Here is a 19,464-nt window from a genome sequence, read left to right on the forward strand (position 1 = left end):
AAAATGGGCAAAGGACACAGTGCGTCGCTTGTCGGCAATTGCTTCTGCTAATTTCTCACGGCTTGTTAAACCGAACAGCTTCAGCGGAATCTCCAGCCTTCGGAGGCATTTCTCTTTGGTGATGGACTTCATCATTTATTTTGACAAAGACACAGTCGTCACAAGATGACTTATGGGAAAAATTAATCTGAACACGACAAGGTTAAACAGTGTATCAAAACAAATGTTTGTTCAAGCGTGTGTCCTGTTAACTCGGAGCAAAGGAGAAGGCTGAGAGGTAATCCTGTACGTTAACCGGACCAGTCCTGTTCCACCAGTCCCGTTTTCAGCTGAAGCACTGTGGGATTGCAGGCCGAGATACCTACTTCGTGCCGGAACACAAATCCAGAGATGCCTGCGACCAGCTCTGCCAGGAACACCAGAGACAGGAACATGGCATACTGCCAAGAGAAAGACAAGCAGCAACACGATGTAGACAGGTTAGAAAAAAGAGAGGGCATTGTGCTGAACAGGGTTCAGCTCTACAGCACATCACAGTCATAGCAGCTTCTGTCTCAGCACAGTGAGAAGTGTGTGGATAGCTTTTATTCTAAATGAATAAAATTAGATTTCAAAGAACAGCTGCCAATGCAATATTAAAAACCACCTGCCAGGGACAGTTCTGTCTCTTTTTCTGGTCCCTTAAAAGCAAGCCTCCTTGGTGTGACGAGCGCCCCCAGGGGTTCAGAAGCACCTCTTTGCCGCTAATCACATTCATTTCTTTTCAGCTGCTTTCACAGCAGTGCTTTCCAATCCTGCTCCTGAAGTTCCACTGTGTCCTCTTTGACTTCATTTGGCTCATCAAACAGTTTGCTTTGATTTTTAAAATCACTTTCAGTTCTTAAAGCAGCATGAAGAGATCAGACATCACAAAGCGTGATGGTGGTTTTCTGATCTGTGACTCTGTGATCGGTTTATTGCTTCAGTGACTTGGTTGGATTTAACCAAGGCGCCTGTGCAACACTAAAACCACTAACGTGTCTGTGACATTCCCACCCGAGTTTAAACATCCCAATTGGCTAAATGAAAAGGGAGTTTTATAGAGTTACAGGGGAACAAAAATTTTAAGTTGAAAACGAGTTCCGTTTACTACAGTTCTCAGAAATCATACAAACACTGGGGGATGTCTGACTCCTGAGTGTAGAAAACTGTTAAAGATCAATGAATTAGTCCAATTAAGGGCTCAATAATTTTTCACTAATTAAGAGCTCAAGCTGAATGGAAGCCAGAAGACACGGGAGTAACTCTAGGACAAGGATTGAGAGACACTGCTCTACAGATCGATATCTGAGCCCGAGCTGAGTTTGCAAGGACAGTCCTCTGCTGATGCACTTAGGCTATGAAAGAAACCTTTAAGAGGACTCTTCATCAGCTGAACAGCTAAAAGTGGCAAGCTCATAAACACATAGAGCGGAGCTTTTGCCTCTGCTTCACAATTTCCTGAAGTGCAATTTCTTTTGATGTTTTTTTCAGAAGGTACACTTCACAAGACCGAGCTTGAAGCTTGATCGTTTATCTTCGCAGCCCGCATGACGGTGTGACAGCTGACGACGGGAGCAGCCAGACCTCCGAGCACACGGAGGTGGAGGAAAATGTACCTGACTACAGCAGGTAGAATAAAAGGCCAACCACTGTTATCTGTCGGGCACAGGTGACGGCTTCTTTCCTGCAGATATCACACTGCCGCATTAAAATGCCAGAAGCCTCCAATTTAAGGGGGGAAAAAAAGAGAAAGGGGCAACCGTGCTGACGATCCTCGAGACTCAGTAACAGCTCTGGGTTTGTTAGTGTCAAACAATATTTAATTCCCCTGCAGTTGCATGAAGCACAGTTACTGTTCCTTCAGCGTCTTGACAATGCTGGATAATGGGAACGCCGGCTGCGGAGTAAGTGCTTGTGACATGTTAATAGCACCCCTGACAAAAAACAACAACTTGCATTGCTCACATATGACAGCTGCTGGCAGCTTCACACTTCTGCCTGGCTCTGGTGCGCGTCTATTGACTTAGATGCTAATCAGCTGGGGAAAAATGAGCACACTTCTTTTTGTCTGTTTGCAAGTGCGGGCCAGGAGACCGTGCTGGCACCGCTGAATTCATATGCTGGCCTCTTACTGCTCAGCGCTACGACTCCACTCGTACGAAGTCACCCACGGGATAATCATGGAGGCTGAGTATCCCGGTAATCATAATAAGGACAAACCCAGGTGTCATACAGTTTAATGGTGTTAATGAGGTCATATGGCTTCATCTTATGCCAATTAAATTAGGAGTTTTTCATTTTCAGGGGTCTGGGAGAACTTTTCCTTATAAGCATGTAAAATCAGCATTCTTACAATGTGAACTTAATATAACAGCACTTCTGATGGATGCAGATGGATCCTATATTTCTACAGTCAATTTAAGACAACTGCAAATATGGATAAAAATTGAGTTTGCTTTTATATTTAAAAGTGGGAGTTTTTTTTTAAAAATGATCTTCCATCCAGGAAAGGCAGAATACCTGTCTGTGTATGAGGACAGAACCTCTAAAATGACAAACTCTCCACCAGAGGGCAGTATGAGAGGAAACCACCTGCAATGGTTGGGCAGTCGACACTTTGACAACACAACGTCTATCACACACTGCAATTTCACAACAATAAAGCTGAGGGGCTCCTGAGTGAACCGTGACCCACATTTCTCAAGGGGGTTGCGAACAACAGGCTGAGCACCATGGTGGGAAGGGTGGGATTCGCTGGCCAGGGGGCTGTCAGGCCTTTTATTTTAGATAGTGTTTTTAAAATTGGCTTTCGTAAAGCACTTTACAGTAAGAAAGAAAGCACGCAATGAGAGGTGACAGCAAAATTACGTAGTTACAATTAGACAGGACCAATTAAATAAAAGCCCTTTCTAAAGTAGAGGCTTTTAAAAAAGTGCTCAGGGAAAGTGAATCTCTGATATCCTTTTTGATAGAATTCCAGAGCTCTGGAGCGCAGCAGGAGAAGGCCGCGTCACCCATAGAGTGTAGATGGGTTTGGGGGACAGACAAGAGACCAGAATTAGGTGAACAAAGGTTGCGAGATGGGGAGTAGGAAGACAGTAAGTCAGACAGGTACTGAGATGCCAGGCCATGTAGAGCCTTACAGGCAATATATAGAGATTATATATCATTTTAAAAAATCACACAAAAGAGAAAGGGGAAACCATGACGACGACCCCTGACACTCTGTAAACTCAGCGACTGACACTGCCTCAGACCTCCGAGTGTTTAGCAGAGACGCACCCTTTCCTCCTGTGATCTTTAAGCAAATAGCTTCCGAGAGGAACAGGAACATCCAGGTTCTGTTATATCAGACAATACAAAGAGAATCCGGGGAGCTGTCTGTGCGATTAGTTTTTTTCTCTCTCTCTCTCTCACCAGTTTCAGCATCCATGGGCTTCCGCGGCACGTGGCGAAGCACCCGAAGAGGCCGAAGACGATGATGGTGGTTCCCGTGCCGATGAGGACATAGGGGGCGTTGGTGGAGTTCTCGGCGATGAGGGAGATGTATGTGCCTAAGGTGAGCTTTCCCCACACTCCTACAGCTAGGAGAATCGCTCCGGTGATCTGCAGGAAAAGAGAAGGCCATACTGTCACAGTGAGCAGCACACGTCTGAAACCACACCTGCTGGTTTACTACCACAGCAGCACTTACAGGGGAGGACTCCCAGTGCCACATTCAAGCCTGCTCTTTCACAGACCTCCCCTTTTCTTCAACCTCTGATTTGAGTTGCTGAACTGGGTGTCGGTTATGGACACTAAGTAGATGCCCCAACACATACTACTGTTACCCTTTCACACTACATGTGATGCCCCTGTGACTGAAAGGAAGGGTCTTTCTCAGTAACGGGCACTGAACTGATACGCTGAGCCAGTGCAAAGCCTGCCAACAGAGACCAGCTATTTCACATCGCTTTCCATGAGATGTACACCTTTCCGAGAGACGGCCAAACCAAATCAATGGAATAATGTGCTTCTCCAGTATCTGCACTAGACGCGTCCTCAAAATATAAAACAGAAATAGTAACACGCAATGCACAATTAAGAGCCTAACACATCTTATAAGTGATATATAACCTATGTTCTAGTGCCATATGTGTAATATTTTCTACCCTTCACTGACAAGACTGAAATACAAGGCAGGCGGTGTTTTAAGGTAATGGATGCTAACTTGCCACCAGAGAATGTCAACAAAGATAACGACAAGGATTTATTTCAGTGCCCATGTACACCTACGGCATTTGGGGTAAAACCTCCTTACAGGGTAAAACAAAAGGAAAAAGAAAAAGTAATCAAAATAACGATTGAACGGAAATAAAGAAATAATTTTTAAAAAATGGAAAAAGGGAGAAAGGGAAAAGGCAAACTAGTCTTTAGTCTAGATTTAAAAACCGTAAAAGAGTTGACATTTCTCCAATCAGCAGGGAGCAAGTTCCAGAGGTGTGAAGTAAGATGGCTAAAAGCGCTCACCTCTTGACTCTTGTACCTATAAGAAGGTACTACTAAAAGGTTTACCTCAGCAGAGTGTTAGGCTCTGCTTGGTACACAGGGAATCATGAGAGATGCTAAGTATTTGCTCATAAGTAAGTAGGGATTTGACGTGTACAGATTTACATTTTGATGCTTTTATTTGCAAATCAAAAAAGAGCTCAGAATCAAACAAGATGCTCAGATTTTTCATAGTAGGGCATGATTTGAGGCTACAGTTCCAAAGTTGAAGGGAATTTCATAAATGAGAGGTGTTTTACCTGGGATCAGCTCAACCTGGCCTGAATTTTGCTCCTATAGTTTGACAGAATTGAGACACTACATGGAGGATCAGATGAGATAGGGATGGGAGGCCGAATGTTTCAGTGTAAAAAATAAAGCAGGCACTCTTTCTGCCAATAAGACTGGAGTAAATATATTAAAACCGGAATAGGTCCTAGGAGAGAGTCTTGGGGGACACCTGATGAGAGTGGAACAATTTTGGATTTAAAATTATTAATGGCAGCAAATTGTCCCAGGAGTGGTAAATAAGGCTAACCATTTCAAAGCCGTTCCTGTCACATATGTTCGAGATTCAAGACGATCTAGCTAACACCTTCTTTACAGGCTCACCATGGGGTGACTGGTCAATCACTATTTGGAAGGGTTAGTACCCACATTCTCACATGGGGTTAATCAGTGGTGGCTTGGTGTATAAATTCGGTTTCACCATGTTAGTCAAAGGCTGGGCTTGGTCTGGGAAGACTGTACTGCAGTAGTGTAGTGAAGGGGGGTGGGGTGGTGGAATGTATAAAATAGAAAAGTCTGTTTCTGAACTTTAAAAAAAATGATTGGACTGAACTGCAGGTTTCCTGGATGATGGGACTTCCACCATCCTCAGTGCCAGCAGATCAGCCAGGGGGGCTTCCTCCCTTCCACGCAGCCTAAGAGTGCTGGCACAGCCCCTCCGTCTGGGCTGGGAACGACTCACTTTAACTTGGCTGAAGCCGTAGAAAGTTCTATTTCAGTGCATAAACCATATCCCTGCCAGGCCTCCTCAGACTGTTATATAAGGCAACGGCCTTGTCTGTTCACTTGAGCAGGGCAGCCAAGAATAACACGTGAAGAGTCCTTTGCCAGTGCTTCTCGAACCACAGGCCGGCCAGGCCAGCAGGCAGAACAGTCAACAGCCCACTCTTTTACTTCACCTCTGTTTTGTGCGCGCACACGCACACACTCGCTGCCGATATGAAAGTGAGGCTATCAGCTGGTTTGTATTTCAGTACTAGAAAGGGGTATATAACTCATCCTGAACACACCAGATACAAAATGTAATCTTTTCTGTGGCTTGGTGCCTGAAAAAAAAATTACAGAGCTCAAATATTACGTGTAGTAGACACTAAAGAATAGCCTATTTATATCACGCTCTTCGTCAACATATTCTGTTGAATTTCACTATGCAGTAAACAAGTCTCCTTGGCTCCGAATGTAATACTTTGGCGCCACCTAATGGAGGAAAGCAAACACTGTCGGTCGATCATGTCACAGTCAACTCTGGCTTCTCATAACAAGCAATTTTAATTACAGGTTTTTAATATAATCTAACTGGCAAATATTGAGGAATACACCAAGGAAACTATATGGACCTAATTTCCTATTTTCTTTCTCAACAGAGGTAATTTCTGGACCCTCAATATTGCAATTAGCAGAACACTATTTGAGGAGTGTTTTCAGGGTAATGAGCACTGAATGAGACGATCACTATTCAGCTAGACAATGTGTTTACATACCAGAATTTCCACTTGCCATAGCGAAAACGCAGAGTATCAACTGCGTTATACGAAGCCTGGATGTAATTCAGAAAAGACAAACATAATGGTACAAGGGTATTCTGAATCTTTTCAATCAGACAGCATCTGGGGATTTGCAGCGTGTAAACAACTTGCTTCCCGAATATCACAGTGTCCTTTCCCTAGCTGGTTGTTTATCAAAGAGCAGCAGTCCCCAGCGCGGCGTTATTAGGATAACCAAACCTACTTTACAATAGTTTACAATAGGCCTGTTTAGTTCAATGTGCTGACTGCTGAGCTTGTAACCAATAAACTGTGGTGCTTTAAAAGGACACCGGATTGCCTCTGCTCTGCCTTTTTTGACACCCTGTTGCTATTAATCCTCTCGACAGGGAATATTTTCTGCAGAGGCACCGACATCCAGCCAGTACAGCACTGTCACAGCTTCCGTGCTTAAAACTCCGGCATGGTTAACTGACCGACGGGAAATATTTAAACATATTACATTTTAAAGTGGTTTCAGACCACATTTCACGAGCTCTTTCAATTTCTATCGCCCACCAATCTTTTGATGCCTCTTTTAAATTCTATAAATTTCAGCTCATTGTTCAGTTCGTTTAAATCAGCAAAGCTTAAAGAAAACAACCCCCCTGCTGTGAACGAGAGAGCTCAGTGAGTCTGTTTAGCACTGTTTCCGCTGGCAGCCCTCATTAGCTCTGCGGGTGACCCCTGAATATTAAGCTGTTTTCTCTGCTGTGAGGAGAGCTAAGAGCTTAGATCCACAAGAAACTGGTTCATTGACACCCATTCAATTAAACCAAGTTTCTAGTTGCTAGAGGTGAGAAGTGCTATGTAGTGCAATCTCGGACGTTTGTTCAAGGGGATGGTTTATGTCGGCTATTTCCTTTATTTCAAATGATTTCTTTTCCACACGCACGAAATTAGCTCAAAATGGGTCCCCGACTTAGACCATGCAAAGTAGAAACTAACCTCATTCCTGGAGTGAATCTTTTTTTTTTATTTTATTCCTGGAGTGAATCAATGAACACCGAGCTGCAGGGAATGCTGGGAGGACTGTCCAGCTGCGCCTGGGGTGATGAGCTAATGACATGAGCAGCTACTGTCCTTTTTTCACGGTTTCAACCTCCCATAGTCTCGTCCTTTTTATGATTCATACGCTTAATAAAAAATAATGCAACTTAACATCAACATTATAAGAGTTAGAAGAATGCGTTAATTATATTTCCATAGCCAAGTAACTCCTATGATTATGGTTACTGAGTAACCATGAAAAAAAAAGCAGCTGCAACTCAAAACTATGCGGATAGAAAATTCTACCTAGCAATCCAGACTGCCCCCAGCAGAGGGCGCTGTGGCCACAGCTTTGGATGCCTGGCGCCATGGGCCAGTGATCCAACACTCGTAAGAGGACAGTGCCGACCACACACTGCCACCCTGCAGCCCGAGGGACCTGGGTCGTGGCAGATAAAAGCTATTTTCTGATTCTGTACTAAAACGACCCAATCCACCTAAAACAAGTTCGCATCTGTTCTATAATTAACAGCGGAAATTCAAGGAGAGTACATCTTGTCGTCCATGCGCTCACTAATGCACTGGGGAAAGCATGGGAGCTATGTATTATAGAACTAGTGTTTTCCAGAGCCTGGGCTTTTCGTGATCGCCTTGGGTATTAACACTTGAGTGCAGTGAGTTATCCGTTATTGACGTTTTCATAGCGATACGTTTTAGTACCACTTACCCTTTTCACACAGTGTGATCGGTTAAGTAAAGCTGACATAATTTAAGAATGGGTTTGAGAGATGAGGAAATCATTCGAATACCTTCATAAGCTGGAGCCTCTGCAGGCATCAGTGCAAACTATGGTCCAGAGCCTTTCAACAGAATTGTTCCCTCAAGGCATTAAATGCTAATGCACTAACCAGCAATCCACAGATTCATTAATAATCCACAGCCAAATGCGTCTGCATATTCAGGTGCTTCTAGGTACGCTGCTTGTGTCAGACTTTGCCCAGGCAATGTAATCTAGCATCTGTCATTGTGCTTCTTACAAAAAAACATCCTTTACTTGGAGAAACAAAATTCAAAATAAAATAGGTACTTCCTCTAGCTTTCTGACAGGGGCCATTTCAGCTGTATTGTAAAATAATGTTTTTTCTTTGTTACAGTTTATGTTCTGCTTAAACATTTGCTCTAATCATGCAAGGGGTAAAATGAACTAATGCTGAGATGAAGTGTAAAGTAAAAATATTCCTGTACAGAGCAGCAGTACTGAGAGCACACGGTTGTTCTGACTCTGAGTATTCTAAGAAGTATTCTAATTATTCTAAGAAGTATTCTAAGAGGATGTTTAAAATCTGCAGTTGCTTTAATTTCAAGAAGGACATTTTCCCACACAAAAGTGCAAGCCTATCCACTGTATTTAATAATTCAAAAAGACATTGAGATTGCTCTGCAACACTCATAGCAATAAAATATCTGAAAATAAAGTTTGTACAAGACAGAGCTTATTCACCTTATTCATTTTTTGTGTGCAAACATCCCAACACAGAAACTTCACAGAGTTCACTCCCTGATTACTGCTTTCAACCACAACCATAGCAGAACAGGTGCTGTTGCTACCATCTGAATGCATGTTTGCTCTGTTCCTGACTATTACATTCAAAACTGGTTTGGTGGTAGACCTATGAAACTGTGACTTACATGCTTTCTGTGTTCTAAACTCCAGTACTATTATTTGAGTCATGTCTCACCTCTGCTGCATAGCTTGAGACAGCTGGACATGTTGCCATTCCGATAAGAGCAGGCTGTGAGGACTTTCCATTTTCTACAAAAGTGAAGACCTTTCTCTCATGGCAAGTGGATTTTCTTTAGAACTTTTAGGTTTAGACATTTAATTATTGCATGCATTTATAATAATAATTCCTTACACTTATATAGCACTTTTCTGGACATTCCACTCAAAGTACTTTACAGGTAATGGGGACTCCCCTCCACCACCACCAGTGTGAAGCCCACCTGGATGATGCAACGACAGCCATAGTGCACCAGAACGCTCACCACACACCAGCTATGAGTGGGCAGGAGAGCAGAGTGATAGATGGGATTATGAGGAGGCCACAACTGGTAAGGGCTAATGGGAAATCTGGCCAAGACACCAGGGTTACACCCCTATGCTTTTCGAGAAACACCCTGGGATTTTTAAATGACCACAGAGAGTCAGGACCTCGGTTTTACATTTCATACGAAGGACGGCACCTTTTTACAGTATAGTGTCCCCATCACTATACTGAGGCATTAGGACCCACACAGACCCCAGGGTGAGCGCCTCCTACTGGCCCCACTAACACCTTTTCCAGCAGCAACCTTAGTTTTTCCCAGGAGGTTTCCCATCTAGGTACTGACCAGGCTCACACCTGCTGAGCGTCAGTGGGCTGCCAGTTGTGAGTTGCAGGGTGATATGGCAGCTGGCTGTTGTGTCAAAATAACTTACACAAAAACAAAATCTTTATTATTTCTTCTGTTACACTCAATAATACCAAACACATAACAAAACCAAGCTTTCCCACCAATAACAGAGATATACAGAGCAATAATGAGAGAGGGGTGCTATACTTGTGTGAGCAGGGTGCATGGCAAAGGTAACCCTCAGCAAGATTTAACTACAGCGCCTTGTGAAAGACTCTTGCACATTTGCACAGCTATTTTCACATTTTGTTGCTCTAAGGTTGACAGTCATGACACTGCAGCAACAACGTCTTACATATATAACCTACTCCACACAATGCAAAAAAACTAAAAGAAGTAAACATGGTTAATATAGAAGGAAAATGGAAAGGTCATGATTGCATAAATATTTAAACCCTTTGCTGTAGCAAACCTAAGTTTAAAATTAGCTTAAGGAGCTACACAGTATCTGTGTGCAGTAATAATGGATCACATGATTTCTCAATAAACACACCTGTCTGTCTGAGGTCCCTCAGTCAGGTAATGAATACTAGGTAAAGATTAATCCACGAGGACCAAGGAGCTTTCGAAAAACAAATGCATAGATAAACCTGTATTTTTCCGAAGGCACAGAACAGGAGAAGAGTATAAAAGCATTTCAAACCCTTAATGTCTCTTTGAACATGGGGAAGTTGATCATTAAGAAAAGGAAGGCACTCTGATACTGGCTAGATCAAACTGAGCAGATGGGCAAAGAGGAAAATTCAATTCAATTCAGTTTTATTTGTAGAGCGCTTTTTACAATGGACATGGTCACAAAGCAGCTTTACGGATTTCCGAGCCCTGACCCCCAGTGAGCAAGCCTCAGGCGACAGTGGCAAGGAAAAACTCGCTCAGATTAAAGTAGGAAGAAACCTTGAGAGGAACCAAGGTTCAAAAGGGGGAGCCTATCCTCCTCTGGCCGGCACCGGGTAAGGGTTAGGGACGCCTCTCTGAAGCCAACAACAACTTTGTAAGAATTAGATTTTGGTGGAAGAGATGGGGAAAACTTGTAAGTCAACAATATCCCCACTCACTGAACCAAGTGGGCCTTATGGAACTCATACCTAGCATGGGATGTGTAACAGAGCAACTGAGTAACACTGTAATCATGCGGTATATGTTTTTTGTGGTCAGACGGGACAAAATAAAAAAAATTCTGTTCTAAATGACATCCTGCTATTCAGCGTACCACCCAGTCAACACTACCAAGCATGGTTGCGGCAGCATTATATCAATGGGCTGCTTCTGATCTGCAGGTACTTACGAGAAGACAAGACTCAGAAGAGGAGGTGGCTGAGGCAAGTCATGACCTAAAATTGAGACAAAATTCACCTTTCTCCAGGACTCAAAGTACAAGGCCAATGCTACACTGAAGTGCCTTAAGAATAAGAAAGCGAATGTCCTTGAGTGGCCCAGGCACAGTCCTGAGAATCTGTGGAAAGACTTAGAAACTGCGGTTTAAAAGAGATCCCAACCTGAGAGCGTTTTAGCAATAAGCAAAAACAGCACCAAGCCAGTGTGTAAAATTGGCAGTGAAAGACTAGGTGTAATTGCCAAGGTGCTTCCAATAAATATTAGGGTTAGAGGTCTGAACAATCACGTATTTCAATTGTTTCTCTTTAGGTTTTGCTGACACTTTCAGTAGCTTGTCTTTCCCTTAGAAGTCTTCGGTCACTGCATTCAGGTTCTGAATAGAATATTAAATTAAAAAAAAACAGGCATGCATCATTCTGCAATTTCACAAAACAGGAAGGGTATTCATAGTTTTGCAAGTTGCTGTATATTCTCCAGTCACGACTGTAGTCTTCAACTGCTGTACTACTAATGGTCATTCGAACTCACACTGTATAGTCATTGTCAAAATTCAATTCTCTGTCATTTTTACTGTAAGGCTTTCATTTTTCTTTTAACCGCTGGAGCTTTCTGTGCCCATAACAAAGCCTTATAAAACTGCTTACCATCGCTCCTGCAAAGCCACTGGCAGGATTCCCCACCTTCTCAAGCCTCTGTGTTTGCCAACACAAGACCCTCAGAATTATTGTTGATAACACTATTACCCTTACAGTAGGAACCATAAATAATGAACATGCTCTTCAGTTAAAAATATAAACTGTCTATTGTATCCGGGGTTATTGCTTGCCTCAGCCTTACACCAGGAACATCAAATTATCTTGTCAGCCATGGTGCAAAAAGCATTACTGGTGTGAAAAAAAACATTAGGAATCTATTCAGTATAATACAGATGTCCTGAATTATACACTATTGCTCAAGCTACCGATAGATAATTCCTTGCAGGTCTCTCTTCATATAATAAATATGAATAAAAATCAGAACCTGAAAATTATGTTTTCACAGATGTCATACTGAATGTGAAGCTGGAACTAAAAGACCTTCGTATGGTGAAAAATGCCCTAATAGTTTGTTTTTCTTCGAATCATTTTGTCCTTAACAGTTGGCGAGCGACTGAAAGAATTAGGAAGAAAGACGAATACGAAACCAGTTGAGTGACACTGAGGGAATTAAGAGACATTCAGCTAACAAGGGGGATCAAAAGAAACTGTCTTTCTGCACTGCAATATGCCTTATCCTCTGCACAATGATGGCAGTAGAGGAACTTCCTTTTCTACACAACTGCTTACACAAATAAGCCAAGTAACAAGGCCTAAAATAACATGTGGTTCATTAAAAACCGTCTGTATTCATGACTGACCCAATCCCAAAGCACCAAGGCGTGAGGAAAACTGGAGGCTCTAAGGAAGAAAACATGAAAGCACAATTTCGTTTTCCTTCCCTTGAAGATTTTCAACCCTATTCCACAGTGACGAAGAAGCAGAATAAGCTGTTCATTTTCTGAAACCATGTTGGTGAAGAACAGTGGTTAGTCATGTAGGTTCCTGAAACTGGAAGCAGTTGAACAGAGCTGCCTGCTTTCTGAATATCCAACATCTCTAAGCCTATAACTTCAAAATGATATTTTGTCTCTTTTTATTTAAAGATAAACCTGTGGCTCACTGAAGTCAGGAACAGCAGTTCTCCAAAAAGAAGCAGCCATGATGATACAGTACTGAGCTACAGAAATCTTACAACACATCAAGGGCTGCCCGCAGCCGGCAGAGGAATCCTACTCCGTTAGGCCCCTGAGCAAGGCCCTTAACCCCAACTGCTCCAGGGGCGCTGTACAATGGCTGACCCTCCACTCTGACCCCAGGCTCTCTCCCTGTCTGTGTGTCTCATGGAGAGCAAGCCGGGGTATGCGAAAAGACACATTCCTAATGCAAGAAATTGTAAAGGGATAATAAAGTGATGTTAAACCCCCAACCCATTTAGTCTTAAAGCTCACTCCTTTCTAAAGTTTGGAAAGCCCTTTGAGTTACAGGTAAATTAACCAGTTTAATTAAAAGAGCTCTGGCCACCGAGGGTTAAGGGGTATTCAGAATTTGTGTCCAAACCAATTACTTAATTTAACGCAACACCTGCTCCATTGGTCACAATCACAGCTGTTTGAGGTCCCTACATCATTAAATTCTAATGGTTAGCATTAAAACCTGCTGGACTGGGGCTCTCCGTGCCATACACCATAAGATAATCAGACAAGAGAGCCTCTCCCGATTTTCTTAGCATGAAACACCGCTCCCTCCTTTCTCCCCAGCACAGCTCCTCCGCGCACACCCGTGGTGGAAAAACTCATTCCCAGGCGGCAGCCCACTCTTCAGCGTTCAGCCGCCAGTGTGCTGCATGAATGTTGCATGAACAGGAGTGAGCAGACGCCAGGCCATAAATCATCCCCGGCCTTCACCCTGTTTCCACAGCGGCAGCAATGGCAAAAAAGAAATGTACAGGCGTGAGGGTGTTCTTAAAACTCTAGCCGTTTCAAGTCCTAGGAAGGGGGTGGATCCAATTAAGTCAGCAGTACTGGGGGGGGAGGGGCAATATTAGCTTTCCAAACAACTCTCTCTTTGAAAACGTAGGGCCATTTCATTTCATCAGCACCCTGGCTAGGATCTCCCTCGTTCCTTTCGCTGCCGTGTGTGGAAAGTGCTCTCTTTAACATGAATTAATGTTCGTTGGCTTGAACTGCAGCTTTCTGCTCTGCGGTTATCACCGTCCCTGGACCTCCTCCGTCACTCCGGGACGCTGTCGGACCTGACCACATGCTTGATGTGATGTGGCGCAGGCGTCACAATGACCTCCGGGGCAGGAGGGTAGTTGGGGAGCTGTTACACATTGTTTGACTCAGCTGGAGCAGGCAAGAAGGGTCATGGCTGTAAGGACATGTTCATTGATTGCTACTGTCTGAACAGCATCCAGGAAGGAAGAGACAAAGGCGATATGATGGCACTCAGGCATGATTTTACCCTGCTAGGGAATGCATTAGCAGATCTTAAAGTAACCATAATCAACAGGGAATAAACACAATTCTCGAACCACCATAGATATTAACTCAATTATCTGGACGACCTGCCAGAGAAATGCGGCGATCCTGTCTGTTCTTAAAGAGTATTCTATGGAGATGATCAATAAGAGGGCATCTACCACCTGTAACTAGACCAATGTGGGACTTTGGCTACTCAGCAGATGAATAAATTAAAGTAATATTTAGAAAACAAGCACGCCAAGAACTAAAAAGGGCCATTATGCACAACCTGTACTCATTCCTATTAATGGGCCTGATCCATGTGCATTCATGACAGGGGAACAAAGAGTGATTACCAGAAGAAAACCTCTTTCTATATGTATATATACACAAATGGCAAGCTGGAGTAAATTCAACTGAAAACCTCTGAATTCAATGATACAGCAACTGATTGGCTGAGTGTATACTCCCTATCTGAAAAATAAATGAACAATAAAACCCTAAAAGATGAAGAGACTCTGCATATTGAATGCACCACCAATTGAAGGCTGAAAAGGAGAAGATGCTTTGTTTTCTGGAGAGGTAAAGGGATCCACTGCTATGATGTTTTTAAGAGCATCAAAAAAGAGGAGCTCTCTTTTGTACAGTGATTTTTTTATACATTATTCACAGGCAGAGCATGAAATATTTATCACCTGTCTACTGTTCTATTCAGAATTATAAACTGAGTCATCTGGTGAGCCATTCTAGTGCTGCTCATCCACAGATAGGAAAGAAGGGAGCAAAGCTGAAGCAGACCTCCTCCAGTAAAAGCTCTGCACCGTTCCACCCCTTTGTAAGTGCTGCTGCCCAACCGACATCTCAAAGAATAATACTGCTTCTGCTTCAGCTGAAGCTCCAGACAAAGGCCCGTTTGGGAGCTGGAAGTGTACAGCCTGATCAACCTGTCCCGTTAGTTATAGAGAGCATGCTTTTTTTTATTTATCTTCTAGGAGAAAGAATTAAAAAGAGCCTGTCCTGCTAAGCTGAAAGGTAGGATATGACACATACTTTTTTTTTGTGAGACACAGACATACAGTGGGCGATAATGTTATGCTAAAATTACATAATACCGAAGTACAGCTGATTATAATTGATAGAAGGCATCAATTTGCATGGGCTGAAAGGCCATCCTCTTCCACTAGTTCATGCACTAGGAGACACTGGATCTATATTTATTTATATTTTCATTTTAATTTATTCTCTTTTGTTGCCTTAATATTGATGGGGCCCTCTCTGGGTATATTAATCACAGCAGAGTTGTCATACATTCTGAGTGTCATGATACACTATAATGACTAGGACATTTTTAACAGTTCACACCCTTTTCCAGCCTGAACTAAAACATTTCTAGCAATAAAGTATCTATCCAAGTACCTGAACTTGACAGATTATATCTCAAAAACCTCTTTCTCACCTGAGCATCTAAGAACATAAGAAAGGTTACAAACAACAGGAGGCCACTCATCTCCTCTAGCGTGTTTCATATAAGGTAATGGATCCACGGATTTCATCCATTTCAAGAAAGAAAGTCATTCCTTGAAAGAAACCAGGGTATCGGCTTATATACTGTAAACTTCCACATAGCTGCCATTTCCATCTTACAAGCTGTGCCTGTGACACTACAATCAGCCTTCTTTTCCTTAGGAATTAGAAGAAAAGAAATTTCCTTTAAAGGGAATCTGTGGTAAGTACAAACAACAAGAAGTCTTTCATACTACAGCCTGCAAGCCTCCTCTCTTTGTAATTCTCTTGTATGAGGTTACTTTTCTGGATCAGGCACAATTCACACCACTGTGACACATCAGCTTGAGTCAGCAACTCGGTGACTCATTACAATGGAAATAAAACATTAATATCATTCGGAGGCAGGCCAGGCAATTTACACGTTTGTGCAGTGGGAGAAATAAGTTCTTTTCAACCAACTGGGATTCATGCAAGTTATTAAGTTTTTAATTTGGAACGGCAAGATGCTACAGGAGTCACTTCCTTCCCCTTCAGTTTTGTGTTTGCTCCTAGCTGCAGCATGACAGATGTCAGGGTCCTGGGCATCTTTGTCATGCTTGACAATGAAAATAAGGACAGTGAAACCAACACAAAGCATGACGTGCAAAGTGCACTTCTCTGAATGCTATTCATTGCTTCACTTCACTGTTAATTATACCCTCTGGAAAGCTGAACATCAGTATGGAGACAAAGGTGAAGGACTGTACTACCGAAAGATGGCTTGTTCTGAGTGCTCTGCTGCAGTGCTGCACACCTGATCTGAACAGCCCTTCTGCTGTTCTTACACACTGTGCTGAATGGAACGCGACTACAGAGATGATTTTGAACTTCATTTATCATTTAACTTCATTTAACTTCAGATGTCAGCATTATATGACAATAATGCTGACATCTGAAACCTAGATTAGTGATACTGTAATACTACAAGAGCATGATAAATTGTGCCACCCTTCCACAGTATACAGCAGCTATGTATAGATCATTCTGCATTTGTTAATGCATGATGTAAACTATTACTGTTCCTATTCAGGCATAAATTCCCAACATAAGAGAACAACAGGTGATTCACTATTCAGAGTTATGGAAATCTGTGTATAGCGGATTAGGAATCTGTCACACACAACACTTGAACCATGATGTCTATCTGCATATCTGCTGGGAGAGAGGTAAGACTTCTACAGGAACTGGAAGAAACTGGCTTGATGCAACCCAAATACTGTAGCGTTTAGCTAAGTATTCAGCATTAAATATAGAAATTTAGCCTATGATTTTTACTCCTCTGGCTAACTGAGCCAAACCACCTGTAAACTACAACTGGCTGGTGTGGAAGACAGCCGTGTACAGTAGTTAGAACAATGAAGCACTCCTAGAAGTGGTTTTGACAACTCACCCACCTGACGTCTGACACCTGACCATCTCTATACAGCTTCTATAACTCATCCAGTATTGTGTGTCTTTCCTACTCTTTTTTCTGCCTGGTTTCCTTCATACCACGCTGCTCTGGTTTCTCCACTGGCTCTCTATAGCCACACACACTCACTTCCGAATGCTCGTTCCTGCCATTGTCAAGAATTCAACGGCATTCCTTTTTTCCTGTAATCAGTGATCCCTGTTGAGATAGTACCTGTAATGTCTCTCACTGATCCAGCTCTCTGCTCAATGGCATTCCTTCTTTCCTATAATCAATGATTCCTGTTCAGACAGTACCTGTGATCTCTCTCACTGATCCACCTCTCTGCTCAATGACTTCCCTGTAATAAACGACTGCTTTACCTAAACGTTGTTTTTTGCTCAAAGGACATTGTTTTCACTCTCCTCTGCCCTACAATGCACTGGCGTTGTACTTTTAACATGTACCTTGCTCACTGGATTTTTTTCAGTTGCATTTTTACTTTTCTGGATGGAAAATAGAGCTGATTATTTTTTCTTCCTTTTGTGGCAATATACTCACGGTTTCTCTACACCACTGGAACTTTTTTCCTAATTTTGAAATACTGTGATAACAGTGTTCAATCACTTGGATCCAATCACTAGGCAGATTATAGTACATTCAAGTGATTATTTATCAAGCCTTGATGTGATATCTGCTTTCTGAAATGTTTTCAAACAACACACATCCGCAGCTGTTTTAAAATTCCAAGAGCTCTCCCCAATATTGAAAAAAAAAAATCAATCTTTAAAAAGGATTTTTCACTCAATCATCAGTACAGGTTCCCCTGACAATACCACAAGACAGAGCTTCATCTTTTCGGACTAATTTGTGATTTTGTGAAGAGTTTTGCTAAAGATGTGCAGCAGGCTCTTGAGGAGTACCTGCGACTTGCTTTAGAATGTTAATTCACGTGTGAACTACGCCAGTCATAAGAAAACCAAATGGCATAGACACACCATTGTCACACAAAGCATGGTGGGAAAATTAAACTAGTGGATGATCTTATCTCCTTGACATTACAGCAGAGATACAAATGTCTAACAAAGGCAATTTTAAATGTACAATATGGTTTCATATGACCATATTATGGTACTATTACATTGAATCAAGGCTTGTACTGTAATTGTGATGGATCAGGAGTCCCACCAGAGCCTGGTCTGGGGTGCCTGGTGTTGGTCAGAACCAGTCAGATGAGGAAAACAAACCATACCTGTTTACACCTAGCTCTGTGCATTTTCACAACGACTGACAAAAAGGATAGAAATCAGAAAGACCTTATTATTCAATGCTTCAAATGCTAATTGCCAAAATTAGAAGAAATACGACCCTCATTTTCCAGTGAATAAAAGGTTTCCTAGTTTCGTCAATATCAAATGCCACACAGTTCAACAATGTCAGCAATGTAGTGAGAGTATATATCTGAACCTTAGCAATAAATCCATTTAAGTGTAATGTTAACAACAGCCTTGGTAATTGAACATTTAAGCCACAGCATGCTTACTACATTTTCCTTGAAGAATAAAAGAGGCATTACTCTTGAATACTGGGATCTCTAATGGTAGCTAGATTGGGTTTTCTTTCATCAAAGTCTTACAGGAACCATTAAGATTTTGATTACATATCTATTTTAATCCCATATTAAATTAAATTCAGATGCCTTTATACAATTTCGCATTGATTTTTTAATAAATGCAAAAATAGTATTGGATGTTGTAAAAAAAATCCATTGTATCTACCATATTCCAGAAATCGTGCATTCCTTATACCCTGTGTAGGGCAGAGCTGGACAACTGGTTATATGTGTAAGAGAAGAAAACGGGAAAAAAATACATTTCCCAGAAAAGTTGTGAGGATTTGCTGGGCAAGTGAAAGAATACCCTGAGTTTTAACTGGCTAATACTATTACAGTGGTGCAGGTGTATAAAAATTTCAGGGTTGTGTGGAGAAAAGGAGAAAAGGAAAAACAACATGAAACTCTGCATGGAGAATAAAGAAAAATGTAAAGCCTGAATGTGAAGAAGATATTTTTACCCATCGTGAAATAGGTTTAAACATCCAGTGTATAATGAATACTTAAAAGGGAACTGCAGTCTCAATATCTCAGACTCAAAGCTCGGCAACAAAGTAGATTCATCGACGTTATAGAAACATTTGTACAAATTTCGCATTAAGCATGAAATCGTGAACCTTGTGAAAGTAGTGTAAGACACCATGTTGTTGTAAACTCGCATTCGAATTCCCACGACTTGCGATGCGATGTGGCCCTTCCTGCTTACTACTGTACAATACATAATGACTAATGTAATGCG

The 19,464-nt window shown here is 42.1% G+C and overlaps 1 protein-coding gene across 1 annotated transcript in view; it reads right to left on the reverse strand.

Moving 5' to 3' along the window:
* Positions 1–19,464, reverse strand: part of tspan7 (tetraspanin 7) — a 78,792-nt gene that overhangs the window by 11,302 nt on the left and 48,026 nt on the right. Inside the window, exons 2-3 of the mRNA XM_088913758.1 lie at positions 3,439–3,627; positions 366–440 (exon numbers count right to left, since the gene is read on the reverse strand). Coding sequence (XP_088769884.1) covers positions 366–440; positions 3,439–3,627 — 264 coding nt within the window. The remainder of the gene's footprint in view (positions 1–365; positions 441–3,438; positions 3,628–19,464) is intronic.

The sequence above is a fragment of the Atractosteus spatula genome, chromosome 4 (assembly GCF_055471065.1).
Source record: "Atractosteus spatula isolate fAtrSpa1 chromosome 4, fAtrSpa1.hap1, whole genome shotgun sequence".
Taxonomy (NCBI): Eukaryota; Metazoa; Chordata; class Actinopteri; order Semionotiformes; family Lepisosteidae; genus Atractosteus; species Atractosteus spatula.